The following is a 27,956-nucleotide window of genomic DNA, read 5'->3' as shown; positions in this document are numbered from 1 at the left end:
TGTCCTTCAATATGTTACTCTGATCCTTATAATCCTCCTGTGTTGTGCAGTTTCTGCGCATGCGCAAAAACTGCCCTCTGGGTACACTTCTTATCCAGTTTGGGTGATGGTTACTATTTGTCGGTATATAACTAAATAAACGGAATATAAATAAATAAATAAATTTGCCAGAACATTGCATCTCAAAAAATACTTTGCGGGAAGGGTACTCCCTGAGGCGAGAGAACCTCCTCCAAGTATATACAAGCACACACAATTAAAAAATAGATCAACATTCAACCCACAGGATCACAATTATAACGCGATTGAGGTGTTTAAGAATATGGTGGTAAATGATATCAATAAAATTCCAGATAGAAAATATAGCAGAGAGCAAGAGATAGCTAGACAGATGTTGGAAGATAAACAGTTGGTGGTTCGGCCAGCAGATAAAGGGGGGGGGGGTGATACTAAATAAACAGCAATACAATGGAGAGCTTGATAGGCTGGTGAAGGACAGGGATACATATACACCATTGAGAGGAGACCCAACAGGTAAGTATATGGAAGAACTAAGAACTCTATTGAGGGAGGGGATGGATAAGGGAATGATTAGTGATGCAGAATTTAGGTATATAGTGCCCAATGTGCCCCGTATACCAGTCATATATCAGGTACCAAAAGTACACAAAAACCAGGAAAACCCACCTGGACGCCCCATAGTGAGCGGCATAGGGTCAGTCACACATAGACTGGGACAATACATAGACCAATTCCTCCAACCCTTGGTGGTAGAACTGCCGTGTGTACTTAAAGACACTAAGCATATGCTCAGGGTAATAGAAAATGTAAAAATTGAGGTGGGTGATCTAATGGTGACAGCAGATGTGGCTTCACTATACACGAATATTAAGCACGATCAGGCAAAAGAAGCGGTAAGATATTATATGAATAGGAAGGGGGATCTACCAGGGGATCAAATCGAATATATTATGAGAATTTTGGGGTTCGCACTAGAAAAAAATTACTTTTGGCACCAAGGGGTGTATTATAAGCAGCACAAAGGATGCGCCATGGGGGCAAGTTATGCACCAAGTTTGGCGAACCTATTTATGGGGAAGTGGGAGGAGTCAATTATTAGTGGGAGGAGGGATAGAAATATTAACACGTGGGTGAGATTTATAGATGATCTGTTTTTGGTATGGAGGGGGGGAAAGGAGGGACTAAGCACATTTATTGATGAACTTAATTGTAATGATCAAAACATTACGCTCACAGTAGAAAGCAACCCTAGGGAGATCCACTTTTTGGATTTGAGATTAATTAGGAGGGGTGATGAAATAATTTCAAAAAGTTTTTTCAAACCGACAGATAGGAACGGTTATATACCGACAAATAGTAACCATCACCCAAACTGGATAAGAAGTGTACCCAGAGGGCAGTTTTTGCGCATGCGCAGAAACTGCACAACACAGGAGGATTATAAGGATCAGAGTAACATATTGAAGGACAAATTTATGGAGAGAGGGTACAGTGAGGAAGTGTTGGATCAAGAAATTGAGAAAGTGGCACTAAGGGAAAGGAGGGAATTGGTCTATGGAGAAGGTAGAGCTAAAAATAACGGCGAATCTAAATTATCGATGATTACTAATTATAATTCCCAGTATAGAAATTTCCAAAGAATAGTAAAAAGACACTGGGGCATATTGGGCACGGATAGATTACTAAGGGGTATAATACCTGATCAGCCTAATTTCATATACCGCAGGGCCCCTAACTTGCGAGATATGTTGGTCCCCAGCTGTGTAGAGCCCCCTAAGAGACCTAGGGATAGACAGGGATGGCAGGAGGATGGATTTTTCCCGTGTAGAAAATGTAAGGCCTGTAGGGAGAGCAATCCGATTAGAACTAGATCAGTAACATCGTTTTCAAATGGAAAAACGTATAATATTAAGCAATTTATAACCTGTAATGATAAATTTGTAATTTATATGCTATGGTGCCAATGCGGGTACCAATATATTGGCAGAACCAATCACAGTGTGCCTGTGCACTTTGCACAGACACACGGTTGTGACCCCAAATTACTGTCATTCTGTGCACTAAAGAAAATTAAACCAATGTGGAGGGGAACTGATATGACCAGAAAGATATCACAGGAAGAAACCAAACTCATTTATGAAATGGGAACACTGAGACCAGGAGGATTAAATATTGATATCGATCTGGTGTGCTTTCTGGGTGAATAGGAACAACTGGGGTTAATAATGCTAATGTGTGAATACTGCATATGTTAGTTTCTACACGGCATGTGTTTGTTTTAACTGTATGTAGTTTTAAAGATGTTTTAAATGTGAAACGGGCTCTCACTGGGTTTTTGTGGAGCTTGCAGCGTGTGCGTATCGGCCAGTGCCGATCTAACGGTATTTGTAAGTGTGGGGGGGGAGTAGGAATAAGATGGGGATATGTGGAGAGGTATATGTAGGAGGATCGGCATTGGAAATAATATGCACGCGCAGCCGGAGTGATCTGCTTCTTGGCGGGCGGCAGGTGACGCTGTGCAAGCGCACTTATGCAGCCCCATGTGCGGCCGGAGCGATTTTGGGCCGTTTCTGTGGCGGTTGGGGGGCGGCAGGTGACGCTAAGTAGGCGTGCTTGTGCAGCCTCAATATGCACGAGAAGCGTGCATGTTTAATGGGCTTTGAGCAGCGGCAGATGCCCGGTATTCTAATTGGCTCCAGTGGGCGTAGCCACAGTGGGGTGGGCGGACGCGGAGGGGAGGGGGTTAGAGGTTCTTAAGCACTCACAGCCACTCCGGGTGCCAGCTCCTGATGAGTCAATTGACGAAACCGGTAGGGCGGTACCCGGAAGTGGCAGAGTGCGAGGACCTGAGCGTTTGGTGAGGAGTGGACGGCTGTGCGCGCGGCAGCTGACACCAACCTCGGAAAGCCCGCGGTGGCCCACACAAACGGGGGAGAGCCCGTCAAAAAACTCATGTGCATTAATCGTCTTTTAAAGTGTAAGTGCAATATTTTTTTAGTATTAAAATTTTACAAGCAGTATTACGCTATGTTGTGCCTCTTTTTGGGAAGTTGCATGTAAGGATATATGAAGAGGAAAACCTAGAGTGGGGAATTTTGGAGAATCAGTGACCCTGTTGCGGAGGTTCCAATACTTGCAAGAAGCAAACAGCTCGATTGGTCGGGGGTGGCCAGGGAATAACCCCAAGGTGGCATTAGACAATACTGTTGGTCTTCTCAGAGGGTGAGTCGTATTTTAATCGGGTGTGGTGGCGGTGATCTAATCTGGATTGCATAACAAGAAGGAATATCAGGGAAAAAGAAGGACTGTGTCGCGCTAGGGATAAACTTGAGTGTACTATGCCTTGTATTACTCTTACTGCTTTGTTTGGTGAATACTATCTGTCAGTCTGTATGCTACATTCCTGCAGGGTATTGTAGTATTGTATTAGGTAGGAGTTTGCGCAGGTGTTACGGGCTGGGCTATAGGTCAGTCATATGGGCATACAGTCTGACCTATAGTCATTGACCCGACAAGCCTAACAACTTATAATGTCAGCCATATAAAGTGACTAGTTTTGTTTTGATCTCCAAAGAGAATGTAAACAATATTAAACACACAAGTCATCTGGTTTCCTGACATATACTGTGTGTCAACCATATCAAAATCTACAGAACACCTGCTAACTTGATCAGAGTGGCAATGAGTTGTCACGAAAATGTCTCTTAGACCAGTCTCATCTATGAATATTATACTCAAAGCCCAACTCAATTAGTCGGCTGTATGTCAAATCTGAAGCACCTTCTTTTCCTTGGCTCAATGGACAAAACACCAAAACACTACTGCTTAAAATGCCATATCTAAAGCAGAAATGCCTGCTTATCAAGGTCAAACACATGTCAAGGCGATACTCCACATAACAACTACTGTAAAGCTGGCCATACACTGGCCCGATTTGCCGCCGTTTCGACAGCAGATTCGATCACTGGGAATCGAATCTGCTGCCAATCGTTCGCGCTACACGCCGAATTTCGATCCATTTCGTCCAATCCCGTCGATCGCTCCGTGCGGAAAATTACCGTCGATCGGTAGGGAGCGCGTCGCTAGCGGCGTTCGAGTACCCGACGACCGACGCAATAGAGCTGCATACATTACCTGCTCCGCCTGCACGACTACCCCCGGTCACCGCTGCTCTGTGTCCGCGCTGGTCTCCGGCATGCTTCAGTTCCTCCTGCTAGGCAGGAAGTTTAAACAGTAGAGGGCGCTCTACTGTTTAAACTTCCTGCCGGGCAGGAAGAAGTAAAGCATGCTGGACCTGGAGACCAGAGCGGAGACAGAGCAGCGGAGACCTGGGGATTGGAGTCGCGCCGGCAGGCAGGCAATGTATGCGGGCGGGGGGAGCGGCGGCAGCACCACCACCACAACAGATTGTGAACGGTTTCAGGCTGAAATCGGTTCACAATCTGTTTGCAGTAAAGGTAGCCATACGATCCCTCTCTGATCAAATTCGATCAGAGAAGGATCTATCTGTTGGTCGAATCTGATGGCAAATCGGCCAGTGTATGGCTACCTTAAAGGTGAAAAGTACCTCCTCTGTCTTTATCACATAGACACTACTACCTGGCCAAAACTTAGTAATTGAACCATACCAAAGGTTTAAAATATACAAATGCCATAATTAGATGTTAATAATTTAGTTCTGGCTTAGAATGCAATTGGTGACTCGCATAACTTTTTAATTGATAGAATAACAAGTGGGTCTCAGAAGTAGGAGACAAAGCTAAAGGTGGGTACACACATCAGATACAAGTCTTTGGAAAATGAAAGATCACAGACCAATTTTATCCACTTTCATGTAGTATGAGAGCATACCTACACAGTCTATTTTATTGAGCTGAACTCCCCATCAGATAAAAAAATTTTGCAAGATGCTGTACATAAAGATGCTGTACATATTCAAAAGATCAGTATCTGCAAAAGATCAGTTCCTGCATATTGCATTCATAGTCTATGATTTCTGCAGATCTCATACACACCTTGTTCAACGGACATTCATCTGCAAATCAGATAATCATCTGCAGATCTGAAGATCCATCCTGGTGGATCTGATCTGCAGATGAATGTGTGCAGCATTTTGCAAAGATTTGTATCTGATGGGGAGTTCAGCTCAATAGAATAGACTGTGTAGGTATGGCTCTCATACTACATGGAAGGGGGGTTAAATTGATCTGCGATCTTTTAATTTCCAAAGACTTTTATCTTCTGTGTGTACCTAGCTTTAGGCACAATTAATATCTACAACCATGAGATCCCTGGCTTTAGAGTGTACCAGAAGCATGTCATTATATTATTATGTCTTATTATGTCATAGGCTTACTATAAATAACCAGTCTCAAAAAAGAGGCAGCACTCAAGCGATGCGACAGAAGCGTGCTGCGGATCCACCCATGTACCACCTGGGTTTGCTATCCAACTCCTCCAAAATGATCCGGCACAGCTCTTTTACAGAAATTGCTTTATTGAATCTTCATAGAAATATACATAAAAAGCTACAGTAATTTCAAAATATAAACAAAGTAAAAATTAACCTACTTGGTGTCAAGATATAAGGTTGATTAACATCTCGCTGTTCATTTTCATTCTCTCCTATCAGAAGAAATGATGGTTGGTTCTTCTTCCACTCAGGCTTTGTACTCACCTATAAAGCAATTAATAAATAAAAACCATCCCCATATCCATTAATGCAAATAAAGAATAAAAGTTAGTTAGTTAATTAGCCCAGTAAAGTCTTTTCAAGCCTTTGGTGGGGTAGGTAATCTAGATAACTAGATAAACTAGTAACTGGATTACTGCCTGTGCACTGATGGGGCCCCCATGCCTTTTCCCTATGTTTATTATCAGTGAGCAATAGGAGAGAGTAGCCTGAAAGCAACTGATTGGAGGAAGTTGTAACTGCTGTTCATGAGTAGCTGCATAGGTGGCAGTTGCTGTGCAAGTGTCATCCTAAAAGGGGATCCTGGAGATGGCAGTCATTCAGTTGTCTGTGGGCGGAGGAAGGGAACACATCCATAGGGCTTGATTCACAAAGCGGAGCTAGCTGTTAGCACGCCTGTAAAAACCCTCCTTAAACGAGCTTTTCGCGTGCAAAATTTATGCGCGCACTGCACAGAGCGCAGAGCGCTCTGCACGAAGTGCCCATTAAAGCCTATGGGACTTAGCACATGCATAGGACTTTGCGCACACAAAACTTTGCGCGCGGTACTTAGCATGCGATCTGATTGAGGAAACCGGTGCTAACCTACTTAGCACCCTGTTTAGCGCGCCTAAAGACTTTAGACGTGCTAAGTAGGTTAGCACCGCAAAGTGAATCAAGCCCATAGTGTCTGATCACAGCACTAGGGCAGAAAGGTTGAAGTAGACATGACAACAGGCTCTGTTGTGAGGGAAAACTTCCTAAAAGCTGGAGTTCTCAGGAAAGTCCCAAAATCAGATTGGTAGACTAAGGAAACATTGAAGTGTATTTACAAAACATTGGTAAAATGTAGATGTGCAGAGGGTGCACATAAAGTTTATCAGGGTTTATGCTATTTATTTAGCACATGCTACACACATAGGCCTCAATTCACTAAGGGCAATTCGGTAAAATAAATCAGGTTAGTCTAATACCGCATTTGGTATTTTACCCTTTTTTCCCAAATTCACTTAAATTTCATCATATGCAGTAGTAGTTTGGTAATATACCAAAAAATGTTGCTTCAATTCACTAAGCCCTGCTCGATAATGTCTCACCAGCTGTGGAGAAGGTCTGGCAGGAAGCTGCAAGTCTTCCACAAGTGGTGTGCATAAGCCGTTGCTCTTGTGCATCCACGGCATCCCTCTAGGTGTGTACATCACTAGAGAGTTCTTCTGTGTATCAGTATATAGATAAGCCCATCAGTGCCTCAAATCAAATGGGGTTAGAAGCAGGACTGTGAGGCTCTCCCTATTGGCTGTCCAAACATTTGTCAACTTTACCGCAGGGTGACTGTAAGCTACTCACATTTTGCTAAAACACAACGTGCATATAAAATCCTCGGACGTCCTAACTGCCGCTGCTGGTACTTTGCCGTCGGGGCCTCGGTCGTAGTGCAGGAGACGGCAAAGTACCAGCAGCAGCAGTCAGGACGTCCCAGGATTTTATATGTGCATTGTATTGTCATTTGGCAAGATGATTGGTAAAATCAGCTGTTTTCGCCATTGCCAAATGCGGTAATGCTTAATAAATTAAGCTCATAGAGTAATTCGCATTATAAACGCAATGCCTCCATGTGTAACGGGTTATAAATACATGCTACTGTACATCACAAATAATTGATAGAAATAACTAGACAACACAATATCTTAAAGAGACCTTTAGGTGACAGCAGTATGAAGGTTGCCATCTTGTATATGCTTATGAAAAATTACAGATGCCTAGCTGCAAAGCTGCTCATATGCTATGTAATCTTAATTGTACAACAATTACTCATTTTACCAAATCTATATAGTAAAAGGGAAAAGTGACTGAACATACTTTAGGCAGTCCCCCCCCCCCCCCCCCCCACCCCCACCCCCATACAACTGTGGTATGGTAAAATGGTACAATCAGGATTGTATGGCAAATGGCTTACTTTAGCATTAGTAGGTTCAGTCACACACCTGGTATACCAATGCATGAATTGTACTCAGACTTTAGTCAGAAGATTTGATCTCCCCTTGTTCTGGGTCAGTGACTCAGGAAGTATTAGTAGTGGAAAAGCACCACAGCCAGGGAAGCAGCATGTTTAAAAATGATCAAAGATGCCAGCCTCTCCACAGTACTACGAGATAAATTAAAAGATTTTAAGATATGACCTTACATTATGTTTATCAATGAGTGGACATTTCACTGTACTGCATCTGTTGCCTCGTCAGGACAGATTCATAAGCCTTAGGAATAGCATTTAGTTTTCTGAAGTAGTTATGATACAGTGGATTTTTTTTCTACATGGTAAACAAGAGATAGTACATGCAAATCAAATCCAATATTCATTGGCCCCTATGATTTTTTTAAATATTATTTGTATTGCACCTGTATACCTCATCCCTATCACTTGGAGCCCTTACTGAAAGGCCTGTGTGTGAAGAACAATTACAGAACAGTGCTTGTGTGGAGGAGGGAAAGACAATGAAATGACAAAGATTTCTCAGTGAGTAAGGGATTATCTATCAGAACTGACAGAAGTTACTGATAAGGCAGGAGCTGTCCCACACAGAAAAGTTGTCTTTCTAGGCATTTCTAGGCATTTTTTTCAAATGCAGAGTACAGTATACATAATTTTATGGTGCTCCTACTTCATGTCTGGCTAAAACATGTCAAAGTTTTCCTTTCCTTCTATATTATACCAGGTAAATTTTGTATATGAGATGCAACAAATCACCTCTTTAGCACGTCAAACTTATGAAAAATACCTTTCATTGGCCATGATATCAGCATGACATGGTGCAGCATCTCATATCTCTTTTTGGCCTTGATTCACTACACACTGGTAAAATTGCGGTATACAGACAGTGCCCAACAATGTTATCAGTGTTTATGCAAGCATCGAGCGACAACTCACAGCACAACTCACATTATGTAGGTAACACACAGGTTGCTTTACAGCGTACGTAACACAGATAGCATTACATGTAATTAGTGGTGAAAATACTGTACGCTATCTACACACAGCAATTTTACCAGAGTTTAGTAAATAATCCCCTTTATAAGCAAAACCAGTATTGCTCTACATTTCATTGCAGATCGGTGACTATCTTGAAACACATCCTGAGACAATATTGAAAAAGTTAAACTGGTGGCAAAGTTAAATATTATGTAACATTACTCTGTCTGCTCTTTAACTTCAGTAAAACCCAGTGGATCCCAGTGAACTCAGCTGCAAGGCCAAATGAATGCTAGCATCACCTCCCTGGACAATTCTCCAGCTTCTGTGGTGGTGCACAGACCAATATATGACACTGCTAGAAGCGATACTGCCCAACTTTTAAACCAATATCAGATCCATCAGGGCTCAGAATAAATTAACGTGGCAGTAAAGGTTTAAAGGAAACCCACAATTAAAGAAATATGTAGACTGTCATTTCATTATTAGCTTTTGAATACCACTTCCTGGCTGTACCGCTGATCATTTGTTTTTAGTTTTGTCATGCACATGCAAAATGCATGCAACAACTTGAGTCAGAATGAGTCAAAACACGTGATAAACATAATTATTCTGGGTCAGTCATTCAGAAACCATTAGCGTAAGATGCTCTGTACAATGGCCAGATGAGCAGTATTTTATAAAAGAGACATCAACAATGGTTCTTTCCACATTCTTCTCAGTTGAGAATTCCTATAAAAACAACTTTACTTCCTTAAATCTACTTCAGGTTAACATTGATGTTTTCTGTAAAGTAAGGTAGAAGACACTAAGGCCTTTTTCGCACAATGAAAAACATGCCTGTGAGAACACTGCAACACATGGTCACTGCATTTCTGTCCAGTACAGTGCTGCCCTTTTTCAATGAATGTGTGCAGTGTAGTTCGGTGTAGCCTGGGACACTGGTGCGGGTCGTGGGGAGTTTGAGACCTGGATTTATTTCTGCCTTGCTGCTGTCTGGCTCCATTATCAGTGCAGGTACAGGCCATGCTGAGTCCACCACTGCTACCCAGGGCTCCACTGAGGTCGGAGGACAATGCGCTGATCGGGACACCTTTGACCTTGCTGGATGCCAGCTCCATCTATTCATCAGCCCCTCCATGATGCCAGCTGAGAATCCGGAAGTAAGGGCCACCACGCTTGGACACTATTGTGACATCCAGATTATATTGACCAGCCCTGCCGAATTATGCTCTGGAGTTGGGACCCACCACAAAATAGCTGTAGCATTAAGAGGTATAAAAGGTCCCTGATTCGCCATTTGATTCATGGAGTAAGAATATTGGTTGGGAGACATTGGAAATCTGTGCAGTCCCCCACTGTGGTGGAGCGGTTGAGGTAGGTTTCCTATGTACATAGAATGGAACAATTAACTTCTGTCCTACATGGGATGGACTCACAAGGAGAGGAGATCTGGGAGAAATTGACTCAATTTATCAAAACGGAAAGATATAGGAATATCCTAGGGAGAGGTAGATGAGGCCGGGCCAGGGCAGTTTGGGGACATGAAGATTGCTAGAACATACCCCCTCCCATTTAATGGTTATCCCAAGTGGTTATCCCAAGGGATTCAGATCAATAGACTTTCCTATGGTAGAAATGCCCTTTGCCCTTTTTTTGTTTTGGCCTGCTATCTGCCTGATTTGAGTGAGTTCTGTTGTGTATTGTCTGGTGTTCTTGTTGTTTGGGTCAGTCACACATAGATATATAAGGAATATTGGGCTCCTTGCCTGACTAGAGGATAAGAATAGGAGCCTATGGAGTAGGTCCCTGAAATTTAGTGTTTTAGGAGGTGGAAAGTGTTCCTTTCCTCTCCTCCTGGACCATGACCCTCCATTAGGTATAATAAGTGAAATCCCATACCCATGGGTTGAGGTGGGATTGGATATAAAGAGATGTATGCCCAGGATGAGAAGGTGACAGAGGGAATAATACAAAGAGATTAATATTTCAAGTAGACTTGGAGTTTGGAGTAAGAAAAGGGAGAGGTGTATTCTCTCTCTGGCCTCTCCTGGGCTGAAGAAAATAGAGGATGAATGGGGGGGGGGGGGGGGGGATGGAAGAGGGGAGACTGTGATATAAGCAGTATTTTATATGTAGACGTGAACTATCTGTTTTTGTTTTTTTTGTTTGGACTACTTTTGAAATTGTTTTTGATAAATAAACAATATTTAAGATAATAAGGAGCACACTAATAAAAAGCACTAGAATATGAAGACAATATAATAAGGGACATTATAATAGGGAGTAGTATAATAAAGAGTACTTTTAAAGGTGAGTACAATAACGTGCACTACAATTATGAGAAACTTTAACGTCATTGTAAGAAACATGGAATGGGAGCCTCTTAAAGACCATTCCTCCTACATAATAAATTCACACTCTCCTTTCTAATTCCAGGGTTCCTTGAGATCCAAAAACTATGAGTTCCTCCGGGTTTAAAAAGTTAAGAAAAGCTGCATTAGTGCCTCCTAATGCCCTATTGTGTCCTGCATTGCTTCCGATATAATAGTGGCCTTTATTGCCCGCCCAGTAGTGCACACTATTCTGCACTGTCCCATAGCGCCCTTCATTGCCCTGTATTGTCATCTGTTGCCCTCTAACTTGCCAAGTACTCTCCCAACCCCCCTCCCCAGTGCAGAGTAATTACAGTGGAGGAGCATGCTGGACTACTATTTAGTTGTCTCGCAGGACCTAATTGCACTTAGGACTGCTGCTCCTATGCCACTGGCAACATAGTGTGAATGAGGACTTTCACTAATGAAGAAGTTTATTGTAATAATCCATTATAGTATGAGTTTGGGTGAATAACATTAAAAAGTGCATGTTAGTGAAGTCTGTAAGAAAAAAAAAATGCAAAGTAAAATATTACCTCAGGCAACTGTGGCAGCAACCTTGAGTGCACATTCTGCATCTTTCCTCTCTGGTAGTGCGGAGGCTATAAACAATAAGCAACATACGATACAAATTACATTTCCTATGCATTATTTACTTACATCCATTATTCCCAAATTCAAAATATTTTCTCAATGAAAATGTTAGTGTACATATTCTTGGGTATGCTTAGTTCTGATGTGAACTACTCATATGCTTTTTTTACTTACGTGGGGCTTCTTCCAGCCCCTGGAAGCATCTGAGTCTCCAGCATCCTGCAGTCAGAGGGTCGGCAGTTTCTGCACATGTGTCACCAGTGATTGCGCTCACATCACCAGGAGTGTTGTGCACATGCACATGCGTCATTCTTTTATATACCAATGTTTTATTTTGGCAACTGTGGGAGAGGAGGGGTAAGTGTTTTAATAGGGGATGTATGAATTTTTATTGACTGTATTGTGTTAGGGTGTAATTTACTATTTTGACACCAGATGCCCCCCCCCCCCCCCCCCCCCCCAGTGTATTCCTCCTGTGTACTGTGCGTACACAGAGGAAGTAATGCATGTACATTTTACTTTCACTTTTGTCAGTGACCACTAGCATGTATCTCATTGATGCCAGTGATCACTGATCACAGGCACTTCGATTAGTGAATGAGTACTGTGCTCTCATTCACTGATCTGTCTACTAATGGGCGGTGATGAGAACGCATGCGGGAGCATGCACAAGCGCACGGAGGGCGATCGTGGCAGCAGATGAATATCTACGTCCCTGGGTCTTTAGATGAAGTCCTGCAGGGCGTAGAGATACTGCCGCCAGCACAATAAGAAGTTAAACCCAAATCTGCCAGACCCACTACTGTAGTCACAAACTTTTGCACCAGAAAACCTTAGAACAAGCCTAGGCAGTTGTTACTTAGGCTGAAACCCTCAAAGCAAAGCACATAGGCTCAGAGATCCAGTAGGTGTAAAAAATGTATGAGGTCTGGGAGTATCTTTGCCTGGTGGTCCGGGGACAGATTACCGTAGTTCTTAGAGGCCTTTGAGACCGAGGAGCAGGCATAGGTAGTTTGGGCTGGAATACCAGTGATTCCAGGGCTCACCTGCCGCCCTCCAGTGAAGTGTAGGGGAAGGTTTAGTTGTTGTGGTGAAACTGGATTGCAAAGGGGAAAAAACAGCAATACTTTATGACCTCCTTTGTGAAGGCCAAGGTGATGGGATGCACCAGCCCCCTCTTCAGGATAGCAGAGGAGGTAAGGCCTGCAAACAATTTTACAGAATCTGGAACCTCCGGCAAAGGACTGAGGTCTCGAGTGGAAGACCACACCAGATCTCTTACCTCCTTGAATGGGAATTTCAAAATAATGTCACTTGGGAGATCTGGCTTCCTGAGGCATTGTAGGGCCCTGTGGGTTTAAAGCATTGTGATGAAGCTGAGTCGGCACTCAGAAGCAAGGTATTAAATAAGTTCAGACTGCAGCTTTTATGTTGGTAATGGTCTTAGGTGGTCCCCAAATATGTAGATTTACCCATGTATTCCTGTTGTCTAGGTCTAGCTTTGATTCCAACATAGTGATTTTGTCAGCTTGTTCATCAATAGTGGATTTGTTGGAATACAGGTGGTGGTGATGATGTCATCCAATTGCTTCTCCAGGTCAGTCATGCAGACTCCTAAAGCATGAATCTGCTTAGTAAAGTCATTAATGGCCTCTTTTAGTTCCAAACAAAACATGTGCTATATAGAGGATTGTATACAATGAACAGAGGCGCCAAAAGTATAAAATTAGATTCAATGAGCTTAAAAACCAACTCAAATGGCAAAAATGAAGGAGGGGGTGGTGGTCTTACCTCCCTCAAGCAGACACGACAACGCCTGCGATTCAGACAGTCAAACACATTTATTAGAAACTCCCCAAAAATTGCAACGCGTTTCGCAGGCTCAATCCCGCTTCATCCGGCAATACAGGTAGGAGTATCAAGCGATCTGCACAAGGATTCAAGTTAGTAAACAGCAACACAGCCGGCACCACCATAAGAGTAAACAGTAAGCTCTTTTATTGCATCACCTCAATGGCTCCAACAATGACAAACGTTGTTGGCGATTGCAATTTGAGAAAGGGCTATGCCCGAAACAACGTTTGTCATTGTTGGAGCCATTGAGGTGATGCAATAAAAGAGCTTACTGTTTACTCTTATGGTGGTGCCGGCTGTGTTGCTGTTTACTGATACGAAGCACCCCAGTGGAGACAGGGGTGAAGGCCGAGGCACACCTTAGACTTATACCTTTGTGGAGCTCCTGCTACATTTGGTGTACACAAGGATTCAAGTTAAGCGCTTAACTTGAATCCTTGTGCAGATCGCTTGATACTCCTCCCTGTATTGCCTGATGAAGCGGGATTGAGCCTGCGAAACGCGTTGCAATTTTTTGGGAGTTTCTAATAAATGTGTTTGACTGTCTGAATTGCAGTCGTTGTCGTGTCTGCTTGAGGGAGGTAAGACCACCACTTCCTCCTTCATTTTTGCCATTTGAGTTGGTTTTTAAGCTCATATAATCTATTTTTATACTTTTGGCGCCTCTGTTCATTGTATACAATTTGGAGTCCACCCTTGGTGGAGGGTTGCTACCCTTTTTTCCTGTCTACAGAGAGCGACTTCTTAATCCTGAGTGGGGTCAGGATAATCTCCCCACCTGCCTTTACAGTGGTTGCCTGCTGGTGACCCTGACTTGTGAGTATCTAGCAATATGAATTTATTGCCACCTTATCCAGTACGTATTACACTATTGGGGCTCTTGGTATTCCCTGTTTTTATGCTATATAGAGGAGAGCAAACACTTGTTGGAAAGTTGGGGGTCCTGGGGGGTAGAGGGGTCTATAGAGATATCCATTTCCCGAGAGTTAAATACTGCCGGGATCTGCTGGTACAGCGTGGTGATAGTCAGGCCTTAGCAGGCTTGGATGGCCTTAGAAGATTTAGCGTACATCTTAGATGAGAGTCTGGCTGAGGCTGTGTTGCAGGTTTAAAAGCTGGGGGATCCAGTAGAGCAGCTGTGCCCAACCTAAGGCCGTTTGAGGCCGACGAAGCCGACTTTTGTGGCCCGCGGAAGTGTCCTGAGGGGAGGATTGGGGATTGTGTCCTGCTACATCATAGGTTTACACAGCGTTCTCGTGTTCTCTGCTGTAGCGTGGCAATAGTTAGAGACCCTCATCCGTTGGTTGCTGCAGGAACCACCCACCAATAGGAATCAGCCTTATTCCTATTGGAGAGAGGTTCCTGCAGCAACTAATGGACGAGAGTCTCAGCGCTACTGCAGAGAACCAGAGTACGCTGTGTAAACCTCCAAATAAATCATGAGGCGGCACACCACTGGCTGCAAATATGCTTGTATTAAGAAACAGAAGCACAATTTTGTATGTTTTTGTACATTGTATTTATAAGGCTAACACTGTGGGTTAATGATATGGGTGGAGCCAGAGGTGGACTCGGGTGTGGCACGCTTACCCCAGTCTTTATCTGTTTGTTGGTGGTGTGAGACATTGTTATGCACCTGATGAAGGATTTTCCGTAACATGTAGTGCTTCTGTTTCTTAATACAAGCATATTTGCAGCCAGTGGTGTGCCGCCTCATGATTTATTTGGAGTGTTACTAGGAGACCGTGTGAGCAATCCGGTCGAGGCTCGGCACCGGCAAACTCCAGGATACAAAATACCTGGCACTGCTACCGTGGAATTGTACAGTTTGTACGCTGTGTAAACCTATGACGCAATTACCGATCCTTATCCTCAGCGCGGATTCTTGCTTCAGCTCTCCTCACATGCTCTGGGCTCTGGCTCTCCTCTCCCAGATGCTTTGCAGCTGCTCTGGCCTCTCATCTCAGAGGACAGTGTGACATCACACAGCATTGTTACTAAAAAAAATGTTAAAGAATTACATTTAAATTTTGTATGTATGTGTTCCCGGCCCGCGAAATTGATCTTGATATGAAGTGCGGCCCTCGGGCAAAAAAAAGGTTGGGCACCACTGCGGTAGAGCATTCATAGCCAGGTTTCAGTCCTTCTTTTTCATGTCCCCTTACAGACCACATCAAAATAGGATGGCTGGGGAGATATGGTATGCTAATATTAAGCATACCTATTATTCGTCCACGGCGAGCTAAGCGCAGGGTGAGCCGAATGATGGCTCACCATGCTGCGGCTCAAATCCCTGGCGGTGTTAAATACTTTTTCCCTTCAGAGTCCTAGCAACTTGGATGGAGTTGTAATTCAGGTTCCAGTGGCCGTCGGACCCCCGAATTACCCTTACACACCCCATGCATTATAGCATTACTGCTATAGCGGCACAGTGCCTAGTTTCAGCACTCAGTGCTGAGCTCAAACAAGCAGGTCTCATTTTTTCATTAACATTTTTTACATAAATGTTTTCAACTTATATCAATAATACAAAGAATCAAAGAAAATAGCTGTACTAAGAAGAGTTGTTTGCTAGGACTACTGCTGAGGCATTGGAAAAGCATGGCTCTTAGAACTAATACGGTATATTACTCTGCTCTCGTGTAATGCCGCTAAATCACCAACTAAATGAAAATTGAGGTGGGCAGAAAAGAATAACTGGCTTCCGATACAGGTTCCAAAGATGCACATAAGCAATCCCCTAACCCAATTACATAGTTATATACTTAGTTTGGTTGAAAAAAGACATCTGCCCATCAAGTCCAACCAGAACAATTAAAAAAAAAGATTTGCAGACTAGAGACTAGAGACATAACATTGCCAAAGGCCCTGTTTGGAGTTTCAGCCAGGAGTTTTAGTGTACTCGAGGTGAGCGGTATAGTATATGGAGGCTACCATGTTTATTTCCTTTTAAGCAATACCAGTTACCTAGCTATCGTGCTGATGCCTTGCCTATAATAATACTATTAGCCACAGACACTGAACAAGCATGCAGTAGATCAGGTGTTTCACCCAATATTGTCAGATCTGACAAGATTAGCTGCATGCTTGTTTCTGGTGGTATTCAGACACTACTGCAGCCAAATAGATCATCAGGGCTGCCAGGTAACTGGTATTGTTTAAAAGGAAATAAATATGTCAGCCTCTATATCCTGAGTATGTATAAGTAGAAAAATATATCAAGAAACCAGTACTGAAGAAGGGTTTTATATTTTAATATTCCAAAAGTGCAAAAAGGTACAACAGGTACAAAAATCTTCAATCAATAAATACATCCACAGATATAGATAGGCCTGTTAAGAATCGTACAGTGCAACAGATTTGGTAAACGATTTTTAAGGCCTTAAAAATCGTTTACCAAACCTATTGCACTGTACAATTCTTAACAGGCCTATAGTAACCACATACACTGGGTCAAATTCCCACCAATACACAGCAGATTTGATCACTGTGATTGAATCTGCTGTGAAATCGTTAACGCAAATGATGACCGATCGACCGATAGCCATCCGACATCAGACGATTCAGTCAATCAGTCCTGACGGAAAATTTTGCTTGATTGTTGGCGGGTAGGGTGTGGCGGCATTTGATGCGGCAACCACGGACGCAGCATAGTGGCAGCAATAACATCAGTGATCACTTGTTCAGCCGGCGGGAGTCCCCAGGGTCCATGCTGACTCACTTTCTTCTCGGTCTCCTCTTCACTTCCTGTCAGATCCCGGGGACTCGCACCGGCCAGACAGGTGATGTTATTGCTGCTAGCCGGGAAAGCCTGAATGGGCGGAGGTCAAGGGACGGCGAGGCAAGTGACGGTTCCACAGGTTTTGAATCAATTTCATGCTGAAATCGATTCAAACCTGTGTGCAGTGTATGGGCAAAATAATAGAGCCTTCTTTGATCAGATTCGATCAGAGAGGGATCTATCTGTTAGTCGATCTGGTGGCCATTTATTAGTGTATGGCCCCCTTATGTCTATGGATGGATTTATTGAATTAAGATTTTTGTACCTCTTTGCACTTTTGGAATATTAAAAAATAAAGCTCAACTTTAGTACTGGTTTCCTGATATATTTTTTCTACTTATTCATATTCTTGTATCTAATTGTGATTACGATTGGTGAAGTGCTATGCCATTAAAGGGAACCTTAACCGAGTAAAAAAAAAAGTTTTACTTACCTGAAGACATCCTGTGCCCACGCCGTCACTCACCGATCATCCGGTCCACCGCCATGGGTCAGTTTCCTTTTTGAGCAGTGCACCTGCATGGCTCTGGCTGCGTGCGTCCTCAATCACGCTCCCGTCCCTGTAGTCATCTTGCGCCTGCGCAGTACGCATAGGTAGTACTACACGCACATACGTACAGATTACAAGTACTGTGCAGACGCAAGACGGCCACAGGGACGGGAGTGCGATTGAGGATGCGCACTGCTGAAAACTAAACTGAGCAGAGGACCGGATGATCAGTGAGTGATGGCACGGGCACAAGACATCTGAAGGGGGCTGGGGGAGCCCAGGTAAGTGAGACTTTTTTTTTTTCTCGGTTAAGGTTCCCTTGAAGGATATATTTTGGCATCTATCTCCCAAAATATGCATTTACAGCCTCCATATCCTTCTCACCTCGGGTTCCCTTTAATTCTTTGCAACAGAAGATGGCTTCCCCACTGACCAGTGCCCCAACGTACTAACCTTCATGTCAGACCAGACTACGAGCAAAGTAAAAGAAGTTAGGTTAGTGTTAGGTATTGGGGGGGAGGTTAGTGTTAGGCACTAAAGGCGGTAAGTTAGTGTTAGGTATTAAGAGGGGGGTTAGTGTTAGGCAATAGGAGGGGAGGTTAGTGTTAGGCACTAGGAGGGTGGTGGTGTTAGACAAGGAAAGGTTAGAGAGAAAGTAGAAGACAGATAAGTCAGTGTAATGTATGTTGGTTGTAGTTACTTTGAGGGCTCGTTCACACTAAGGGCGTTTTTTGCCCTTTTTTCCAGCGCAGGCGATTTTCAAAATTGCCCACAAAACACTTGTGCAATGACTCTCTATGAGAAGGTTCATATCAGCATGTTGCGCCCTCTTTGCGGTCCGCAAAGCGGTGCCTGTACCATTTTTGGGGCGTTTTTGCTATAATGGAAGGTATAGGAAGAGCGCTAAACACTTACAAAACCGCTTTATGCAGTGATTGCGTTCGCATTTTTTGTACAATAAATACATTGCATTTATTATTTTCCGGGTCAAAGAGTTCACTTCCTGACTTGCGTCAGGGAGTGAATGACAAAACCGCTCTGGAAAAGAACTTTTACCAAAAATGCAGCGCGCAATTGAGCGCCGGGGGGAAAAAAAACACCGCACAAAATCGCAAAACGCTTGCGATTACGATTGAAGATGTGTGCAAGGCTTGACGATGTAGGCTATTTCGTTGGAACACCTCCAGCTTTGACCAGAATTGCACAAATGCAGGACAGACAGGTAAAAGGTTTTACAAATACACAAGTCTGAATTCAGAGCATTTGACGTTTGTGGTTTACGGGAAAACTTAAACTTAGCTCAGTACCACAGAACTGTCATGTAAGCTCACGATTTTCTCATGCATTTTAACACCACATGATGACACTTGTCGGGGTTATGCTCTTTATAAGTCAAAAGTTTACCTGCTCCATTCTGAAGCTTGCCTTTCTCCTGTAGTCCTCGTTTAGGAAGGCATAAAAAACTAATGTCAAGTCCAAGCACTGCTCTAGTTGTGTATACTCTGTTGCTACGTTACTGAGCGCGGCTCTTTGTAGCTTAGCTTAGTTTGTGCGGCTACTTGTAATGACGCTTGTTAAAATCCCATTCAGCTTCCACAGGATCTGTCTCGTCCTACGTGATCCAATGCTTCAGTCACGGGCTTCAACAAGGCAGCTTTCCCCAGTCCCCTGTACGGAGCTCCCCCACAAGGCGACGCGCAGCCGTTGCTATGGAAGCTGGATGAGGCTTACAGGAAGGGTGCAACTTGTGTTTGTGGGCGGCTTTCCCAATGTGTCGCCTGGAAGCGCTCTGACATATCCGTGGTGACAAAGAATGCAGCTCAGTGTAAACAGTTACTGAGATTTTGCGCAGAGCAGTAAAGCACCAAGTTCACAACTTCACAACACTATTTTGTTCTCAATAAAATAGACATATTTTCGTTAATCTTATATTCTGAAGCTATGTTCTGCGTCTGGTTCTGAATTATTTGTTTACAAAACTCTCATCAGAGTAATCTTAAATTACAAATCAGGTTACCTCCGACCGGGAGTACTTACAAATCTTCTGATGGGGAGCAAACCAGAGATTCCTCTTAAAGGGAAAAGCAAAGAGCAGTGGTGTATACAGCCAACAGTGCAGAACAAATAAAGTAGAATGCTAGGAGAGAAAGAGCTTCAGTAAAAAGTGAAACTATAACAGAATGTGGGTAGATCTAAATATTTAACATACAAAAGTACATGAACCTAGGTTTCATGCTGTAAGCATTGTATTACAGTAGTGTGGCATAGCTGTTTTACCTAACCTGACAGAGGCACAGACATGAGTCTCTGGTCCTCATGCCTGTGTCCAGGGCCGGATTTACCATAAGGCACTGTAGGCACGTGCCTACAGGCGCCAGATGATGGAAATGCGGCTCACTCCCCTCCACTAGTGCCTCGCTCCCTCCTTCCCTATGCTGAGACCCGAGCAGAGCGTAAATGAGAGGTTACTCACCCGGCTCTCAGCATTTCACTGATAAGATCTCCACGCAGACAGGGGGACCACTAGCTACTTAATACTGAGGTTTTTCTAGCTACCTAATACTTGGGGACACCTCTAACTACTTAATATTAAGGGTACCTCTGGATACATAATGCTAAGGGACACCTGTAGCTATGACAGGAATGTAAGGGGCAGGCAATTAGAACCAGCACCTGCGTGGTGGAGCCCCCCCCCCCCGAATGGGTTAATATCGCAAGGTACTGGCTCTTCTTTAATCAATTGCAGGTGGCCTCCCCTGGCAGCACGGAGGAAGACTCAGCGGTGATTGGGCCTGTGTTCGCAGGCTGCGCAAACAGGCCAATGAGAAAGGAGGAGGCAGTATAAAAGAGGCCGGCTGTGTAGCAAGTGCAGCCGGCTGAATCAGCAAAAGAAGATTCTGCGCTTCCTCCCCCCCCCCCCTCCCAATTTCCTTGTTGCGGCTGCATATGGGGTACAGTCATGGGTAATGTCACCCTGCGGGCGGACATTTGTTTTTTCTATGATGACAATGATTTAATCCTTTAATGGTGATTTTTGTTTTTAATTTTCTGGTTAATAAAATTATTTGATTTCTCAATTTATGGTATCTGGACGAGTTTTGCAGATTTGTTGTACCCCAATAAACGGCCGCGGCCTTTCGCCAATTGTGTGTTACGTGTGTTCATTTATTATTAGTTGTTAAGTATTTACCTGAATGGGGGGTGCAACACCAAGGGACGTAAGGGTGAAGTCACTGCTGGGCTATCCAGCACACTTGTGGTTTCGGTTCGGAGGGGATTTGTAGGTTTATGGAGGGCAAAGTCTAGGGCAGTGATCTGCAAACTTGGCTCTCCAGCTGTTAAGGAAATACAAGCCCCACAATGCATTGCAGGAGTCTGACAGCCATAGTCATGATTCATAAAGGCAAAGGCATTGTGGGACTTGTAGTTCCTTAACAGCTGGAGAGTCAAGTTTGCAGATCACTGGTCTAGAGTGTCAGGACATTTGTGCCTATAGACTCCAGTGATGTAAATCCGGGCCTGACTGTGTCACACATGCTAAGGAAAATGACAATTTGCTGAGGTAGGAGGTAGTACCAAGGACAGACAGATATAACTGTATTGGCAACAATAGGGGATGCAGAGGTTGCGACCACACCAGGGCCAATAATCAAAAGTTTAAGATTATGTATTCCTGTGATACAATGGGGGCAGACGTGTTTTGTTTGTCACATTGTCACAGGCTGAGGGCTGGAGATGCTATCAGCTTGCCTGTGTGTAAATTCAGTCCCCTCTCCCCCTCCCCTCTCCTCCCCTCTGCAATCAATGGCTAGTAACCTCCTCCTCCTCCTGCCCAGACTGAGCTCCCATAAGCCCTTGCTACAGTGCCAAGGCACTGTGAAAGCTGTGGGCGAAGCTTGTTTAGTTTATAGGGAATTAGAGTATTAAAACAAAACAAAAAAAGTATTTGGCTTGAGGAATGCCCTGTAAACTATATGAAAGGAACACAATTATGCAATGAGTAAAAGATTATCTCAGATCCCCTTTCATGAGAGAACTGGCCCTGCCCCTTTAACACATGAATGCATAATCACAATAACATATAACATAATTAAGCAGCATGTGTCTCCAAAATAACAATTGCACAGTATCTGTCTCCAAGTAAGAAGATTTATTCAGCATGTTATCCCAAGTAGCATAATTATGCAGCATGTGTTCCCTTAAAGAACAAGCGACACCCATGCTAACCTAGAAATAAAAAGCACATGTATAAGTAGATAAATACTACTTCTACTTACATAACAGATGTATTGTGCTATCCACGTAACGATTCCTGTGAATGTTATAAAGGAAAAGCAGAGAATCCTACTCTAGGCAGTGGCCATCTTGCCAAGCTTAATGCTGACATCATATCCTCCCTGACTCTTGTTTCCTACCCCCCCCTCCCTTCTCTTGCTCATTGTGTATTCATTAGCTGCCCTCCTCCCAGAGTCTTTTTTTATTTACACATCCAATCACTGAGTCACCTCAGCCTTGCTTGTCAACACAAGTGATCAGCTAGACAGGGAAATAAATGGAAGGAATATATTATAGATAAAAAGAACTCCCAGCATTCAAAAAGAACTCCCAGCATTCAACTCTTTGGCACTGTTTGGCACTAGGGCCAGTGCTCTTAAAGTATGTGATAACTCCAAACCATAACAGCAGAAAAAGTTTTGAATGCAGGATTAGCATCTTTATCACTTAAAGCGGAATATAACCCTGCATTTCAACTTTGCTCTAAAACATTATTTACAGTATATTATATGCAACCAGCATTTTTTTTTTTTACTAGACCAGCATTGGAAGGGTTACACAGGGCTTTAAAGTTCCTGGAGATTTCTGCAGACGCATCCGAAGCTCAGATAGTTACATTTTGTTTACATAAATGTATCTAAGTGTTGAATGTGACTCATCTCTCTGACTGAGCTGGAGGACAGCCAAAGTGTGTAACATTCAACACTTAGATACATTTATGTAAACAAAATGTAACTATCTGAGCTTCGGATGCGTCTGCAGAAATCTCCAGGAACTTTAAAGCCCTGTGTAACCCTTTCAATGCTGGTCTAGTAAAAAAAAAAATGCTGGTTGCATATAATATACTGTAAATAATGTTTTAGAGCAAAGTTGAAATGCAGAGTTATATTCCGCTTTAATACACTCAGACCAGTTGTTGTTGAAATTTGATTTTTATGGTGACAATACCGCTTTAACAGCATAATTAGGCCACAGGTGTTTCTACAAATAGCCTCACCATTTCAGCTTACTCCCTCCTTTCACAATTTCCTTCTGGCTTCTCTCCTCTTTTCCACTTCCTCAGTTGCTCAATGCACAGCAGCAGCACATGGCGCGTGTGCAGACTCATTTCTAGGGTGCTGCGAGACGGGAGACCGTCCTGGGTGCCGTACAGGAAGGGGGCGCAGTGGCAGAGCTCTGTGGTTAGGGAGCTTGACTCCTCCCCTCCATCTCCTCTATGCTCCCTGTAATATTCAGAGTTTCAACACAGCGGTTATTTTAGGTAAACTAACTTTTCTCGGGCTCCGGACGTCATGCAGTAGAGGACTGCGTCCCGCTGGGCAGTTCTGTCTCCATCACCGCTCATGCTCTACAATTAAGAAGTAGAGCACGAGCACCACTGGAGACAGAGATGTCCGGTGGGATGCAGACCTATACTGCATGATTTCCTGAGCACGGGGGAGGAGAGTTTCCATGAAATGAGCTCTGAATATTGCAGGCAACACTGAAGGGGAGGAAGGGAGGACTCAGCCCCTCTCCCAGCGCCACTGAAACTATTACCTGGACAATTATACTTGGGGGGCTTCCTATAAGAGAACACCTGGCTACTTATACTGGGGGCGCATATGGGGGGTACCTGTAAGAAGACACCTGGCTACCTATACTGGAGGATGTATAGCGGAGCCTGGCTACCTATAGTGGAGGCACCTGGGGGGGGGGCTACATTTGGCTACATTTAAGGGACACCCAACTACCTACACTGGGGGCACATATGGGGAGGTTACCTATAATGGGACACCTGGCTACCTATATTGGGGGCACATACAGGGTGCTACCTATCGCAATGTACTTCTGCACAGCACATAAGTGCAATCTATGCACTTCTGATTTTCTTGTGAATCATTCTTACTTTTCAGGAAATTAGTTTGTCTAATGCCTAGCCAAACCCAATATCTTTTTTGAAGGATTTGGACTGTGTACAAAATTGTTCCTTCTGTCAGTTTTTTACACTGTTTGGATCCAGGGTTCCCATACTTTTGGGACGTTTTGGTGGGTGTCTCTAAGGATACTAGTCAATTTATTATTTATCATTAAAATATTCATCTTAGTCTAGACTTCATTGTAGTCCACTGAAGGTTTTACCAATGTTTTGCAACAGTCATGGCAGCAGCAAGAAAGAGCAAAATGTCAAACTTATTTTGGCACGCAGTGATACCAACTACCTTGTCATGCAACATGGCCTGTCTAGGGTCTTTATAGACCAGCTTGTGAAACATGAAGTGTAACTAGTTGTAGACCTTGCACCAGATTAATGTTCAGTTTGAAGGTGAATGTTACAGATTATTATTTCTAATTTATATACATTTATACACAATCTTGACAACAAGCCAAATTTATGTAAATTAGCTAATGGGTTTGGAATGGTTACTATGGGGTCGGTGAGAGTTAGAATTAAGTAATTCTCAAATAAACATACTCTCTATTTTTTCCAATTAATTTGGTATTAGAAGATTTCAAGGCATTCTCTAAATTTTACATCCAAAGATTCCACATTTCATGCTAGGGGCTAAAATGGCTGGGGAAAGGGAGAAGCCTTGACTTGTATCTCTACCTGGCATACTGGTTAGAGCTCTCGCCTTGTAGCACTGGGTCCCCGGCGATTGGGGGTTGTACTGGTTTTGGGAGCACAGTGATTGCTGTGTTGAGAAACTCTAGAACTACATTCTTGTCCTTCAATAAAGTATTAATTGATTTTGAGGCAGTGGTAACAGATTATAGAAGTTTTTAATAGCACTCATGTCATGATTTACAGTATATTAATCATTATTAATTTCATGTTGCGCGTCTACGAGCTATTACAGGGCCTGATTCTATGGACTTGGTCAACATGTTGTTTACCTTTGTAATTTTCTGATCCCTTAGAGAGGTTGACATTTATCTAAAGTTTTAAATGCACTTTGAGTCCTATGGGAGAATAGCACTTTACAAATGTTACAAATGTTATTGTATTATATTAATGAGTGTCACCCCTAAGTGCACTGATCCCCTCCATACCCTGCCTGCCAGAAGCCACTCCCTGATTGTACCATGCCACTGTCCCTCCTCATGCCACTTGAATATAACCAAATCTTGTGTCCGTACTACCTGATATCACTAATGCTGCATGTGGTCAATGTATCTACAAGTTATTCTTCTCCATGGCCCCTTAGTCATGGCGGGGAGCATTCATCAAGCATTTCTGCAACAGGATCAATTGTGTAACCAATGCAAGGGAATCTGCACCACAAATGTAAGGGCACCTTTTTTAAAGATCTCCTTAACTACTAGATCCAACTTCATGCAGTCACTTTAGAAAAAATCAACAAATATAGAAAGGTATGAGTGGGCCCTTACTGTTATGAGTGGCAGGTTAGAAAATGAACTTGCCTAACTTGATTTCCACCTAATGGTTGTTAGTCTGACAGATATCCCACAGAGAGGTAGGGGCTTAATTCATGATAGAATTATCCCATTTATTAGCTCATTAAGTAGTAGTGCACAGGCACACCTTTCTCGATGAAACAGACCAGAACACTGTAGTTGTACATTGGCCTGTAATCTGATACTAGCTACTGAGCTACTGTAATAATTGGGATAACCCTCATATAGGTTGAGCCTATACTTCTTCAGGATTTGTCAGTGAATTTTAGAAAGCATGGAGTGTAATGATGAGTGAATATGGCCATTTCAGTTTTGCCACAATTTTCACGAAAATGTCACGTTTGCATACATTAAAATATTAGGGAAAATATATGTCCTTGAGAAAACTAATTTTCACCAAATGGATTGAAGTCTACATGAGCATAAGAAAACACATTTTTTCACAGATGAGCACATGTGCAAAAATGTATTTGCTTGAATGCCAAAAATTTCTACTAAATGCATTAAAGTCTATGGGCATACATTTTCCCAAATGCATTGAAGTAAATGGACATGAGAAAGAACATCTTCAAGAAAGTTCTTAGTTTTACTAATATCTTTATTGTTCGTTGTTTAGTGTTCGTATGTCCGTTTTGCATTTGCTTGGCTGCTAAGGAAAAGCCGCCTAAAAAAAAACTGCAGAGGCAAGAAGAAACAGCTGTTTTTACCATTCTTCCTCCCCAAGAAGAACTTCCACCAGACTGCATGAGCTGAGTTTTGTGTACAAGTCCCAGACTCCTTGATACAAATGCCAGGAAAGGTTCAGGAGCAACCTAGGTGCAGCATGGCCTCAGCTGTCTTAGCTACAAAGCTGCAAGAAGATGTTAATTACCCGACCAGGGGTATAAGGCCCGGTTCACATTGGCATAAAAAAAGGTTCGTTTAGGGGATCATAAGGACCAGATCCTAATGGATGTGAACAGATCCTATGTAAAGCAATAGGATCTGTTCACATTGCTCTGTTGGAATGCAAGTTTGAGGAGGGAGAATTTTTTCCAGATTTACGGATGCGTGGCATTGACGTTGCTAACGGAACAAAGGGTCATGGATTAATTTTTACATGGATCCGTTTTTTTTATCCATCCAGTGTGAACCCGCCCTTGGGTAGTCCAAAGTTGTAGGCCACCTGACGGTTTCTAACTATAAGAATAACCTGTCTATCTCACTCACCAATCAAAGTTACCCTAACACTGTGTTTCACACAGGAGCAGCCACATAGAAATTGCATTCACATGAATAAATAAACAAATATGTAGCCACTCAGGGAATACCAATCAATTCAAAAACTTCCACCTTTATTGTCATATCAAAAAATAGCCAGTACAAAAATCACATACCCCAGCCCTAAAAACACTTAAAACTAATGCGGAGCGCTTCTCACCAAACACATCAATCACAGCATGCCTGCACTCACTCCACTCACTCTGGTACCGGTACCACTCTTCCAGGTTTCTTCAGAGTGTGGAGATAAGGGTTGCTGCTGACTGGTAGTGTATTGGCCACAGGCCATTTTAATACAGTCCATACACGACTAGATTTCAGCTTAAAATACACGTCACGCAGATTCTTAATGTATCAGGATCTTACCGCCCGCTCATCAAACTGCATCTGCCTTATGTTGGCTTGTTGTGTATTTCCTTGCTTCATGCGGTCCTCCTGCAGCAGCCAGCTCAACCCTGCTTAGATGTCCGCACGGAGAACTGTAACTCTCTCACAGAGCGCACTGGTTCCCATAAGAAGTCCTTTTCAGCTTACCCTTGCCTGTAGTGTAGCTTCGAGGAACAGCAGTGGTTGGGACTTAGGACGTTGTTCACAGTTGCGTGGCCGGCCAGCCTAACCTGAGCGCTCAGTACGCACGTCGGGGTGAAGCCCCGCCCATCGACGCGGTGCGGCCGCCCACTCAGAATCAGAATCATTTTTATTCGCCAGGCACGACAGGGTCATGCTCGGAATTGGGTTTGGCACAAGCAATTAACAAAGTAGAGATAAAAAGTGTAGATAGCAGAGTATAGATAACAGGGGCATAAAAAGCAGAAAGGCATAAATACAAACAAGGCATAAATACAAGCAAACAAAAAAAGCAAACAAAAAGCAGACACAAAAAAAGCAAAAAAAGGGGGGGGGGGGGGGCGGCAAGGTGCAGTTCAGAAAACAGTGGCGGAGGGGATGGAATGACCTACAGGGAGTTCAGGAGGGTGACAGCTGAGGGAAAGAAAGAGTTCCTGTGCCTTGAGGTTTTGGTGGCGATGGACCGAAACCTACGGCCTAACGGAAGTCTGCAGAAGAACCGCTGGCCCGGGTGGGAGGGGTCGCCAGCAATCCTCAGTGCTCTTGTGCGTAGCCTGGAGTTGTGGAGGTGGACAAGCGAAGGGAGAGGTCTGCCGATGATTCTCTCTGCTGATCTAATGACCCTCTGAAGTTTGTATCTGTCTCTGGTGGAGGAGCCAGCGTACCAGACTAGGATGGAGGAGCAGAGGATGGACTCGATG

At 43.5% G+C, this 27,956-nt stretch overlaps 1 protein-coding gene across 1 annotated transcript in view; it reads right to left on the bottom strand.

Moving 5' to 3' along the window:
* Positions 1–19,491, bottom strand: part of LOC137526122 (dynein axonemal heavy chain 7-like) — a 127,547-nt gene extending 108,056 nt beyond the window's left edge. Inside the window, exons 1-3 of the mRNA XM_068247342.1 lie at positions 19,159–19,491; positions 11,572–11,637; positions 5,593–5,698 (exon numbers count right to left, since the gene is read on the bottom strand). Of these exons, the coding sequence (XP_068103443.1) occupies positions 5,593–5,698; positions 11,572–11,637; positions 19,159–19,167 (181 nt within the window). The 5' untranslated portion in view covers positions 19,168–19,491. The remainder of the gene's footprint in view (positions 1–5,592; positions 5,699–11,571; positions 11,638–19,158) is intronic.
* Between the last annotated feature and the right edge of the window lie 8,465 nt (positions 19,492–27,956).

This window comes from Hyperolius riggenbachi, chromosome 7, assembly GCF_040937935.1.
Source record: "Hyperolius riggenbachi isolate aHypRig1 chromosome 7, aHypRig1.pri, whole genome shotgun sequence".
Lineage (NCBI taxonomy): Eukaryota > Metazoa > Chordata > Amphibia > Anura > Hyperoliidae > Hyperolius > Hyperolius riggenbachi.
This window is presented reverse-complemented; position numbering and strand designations above follow the sequence as displayed.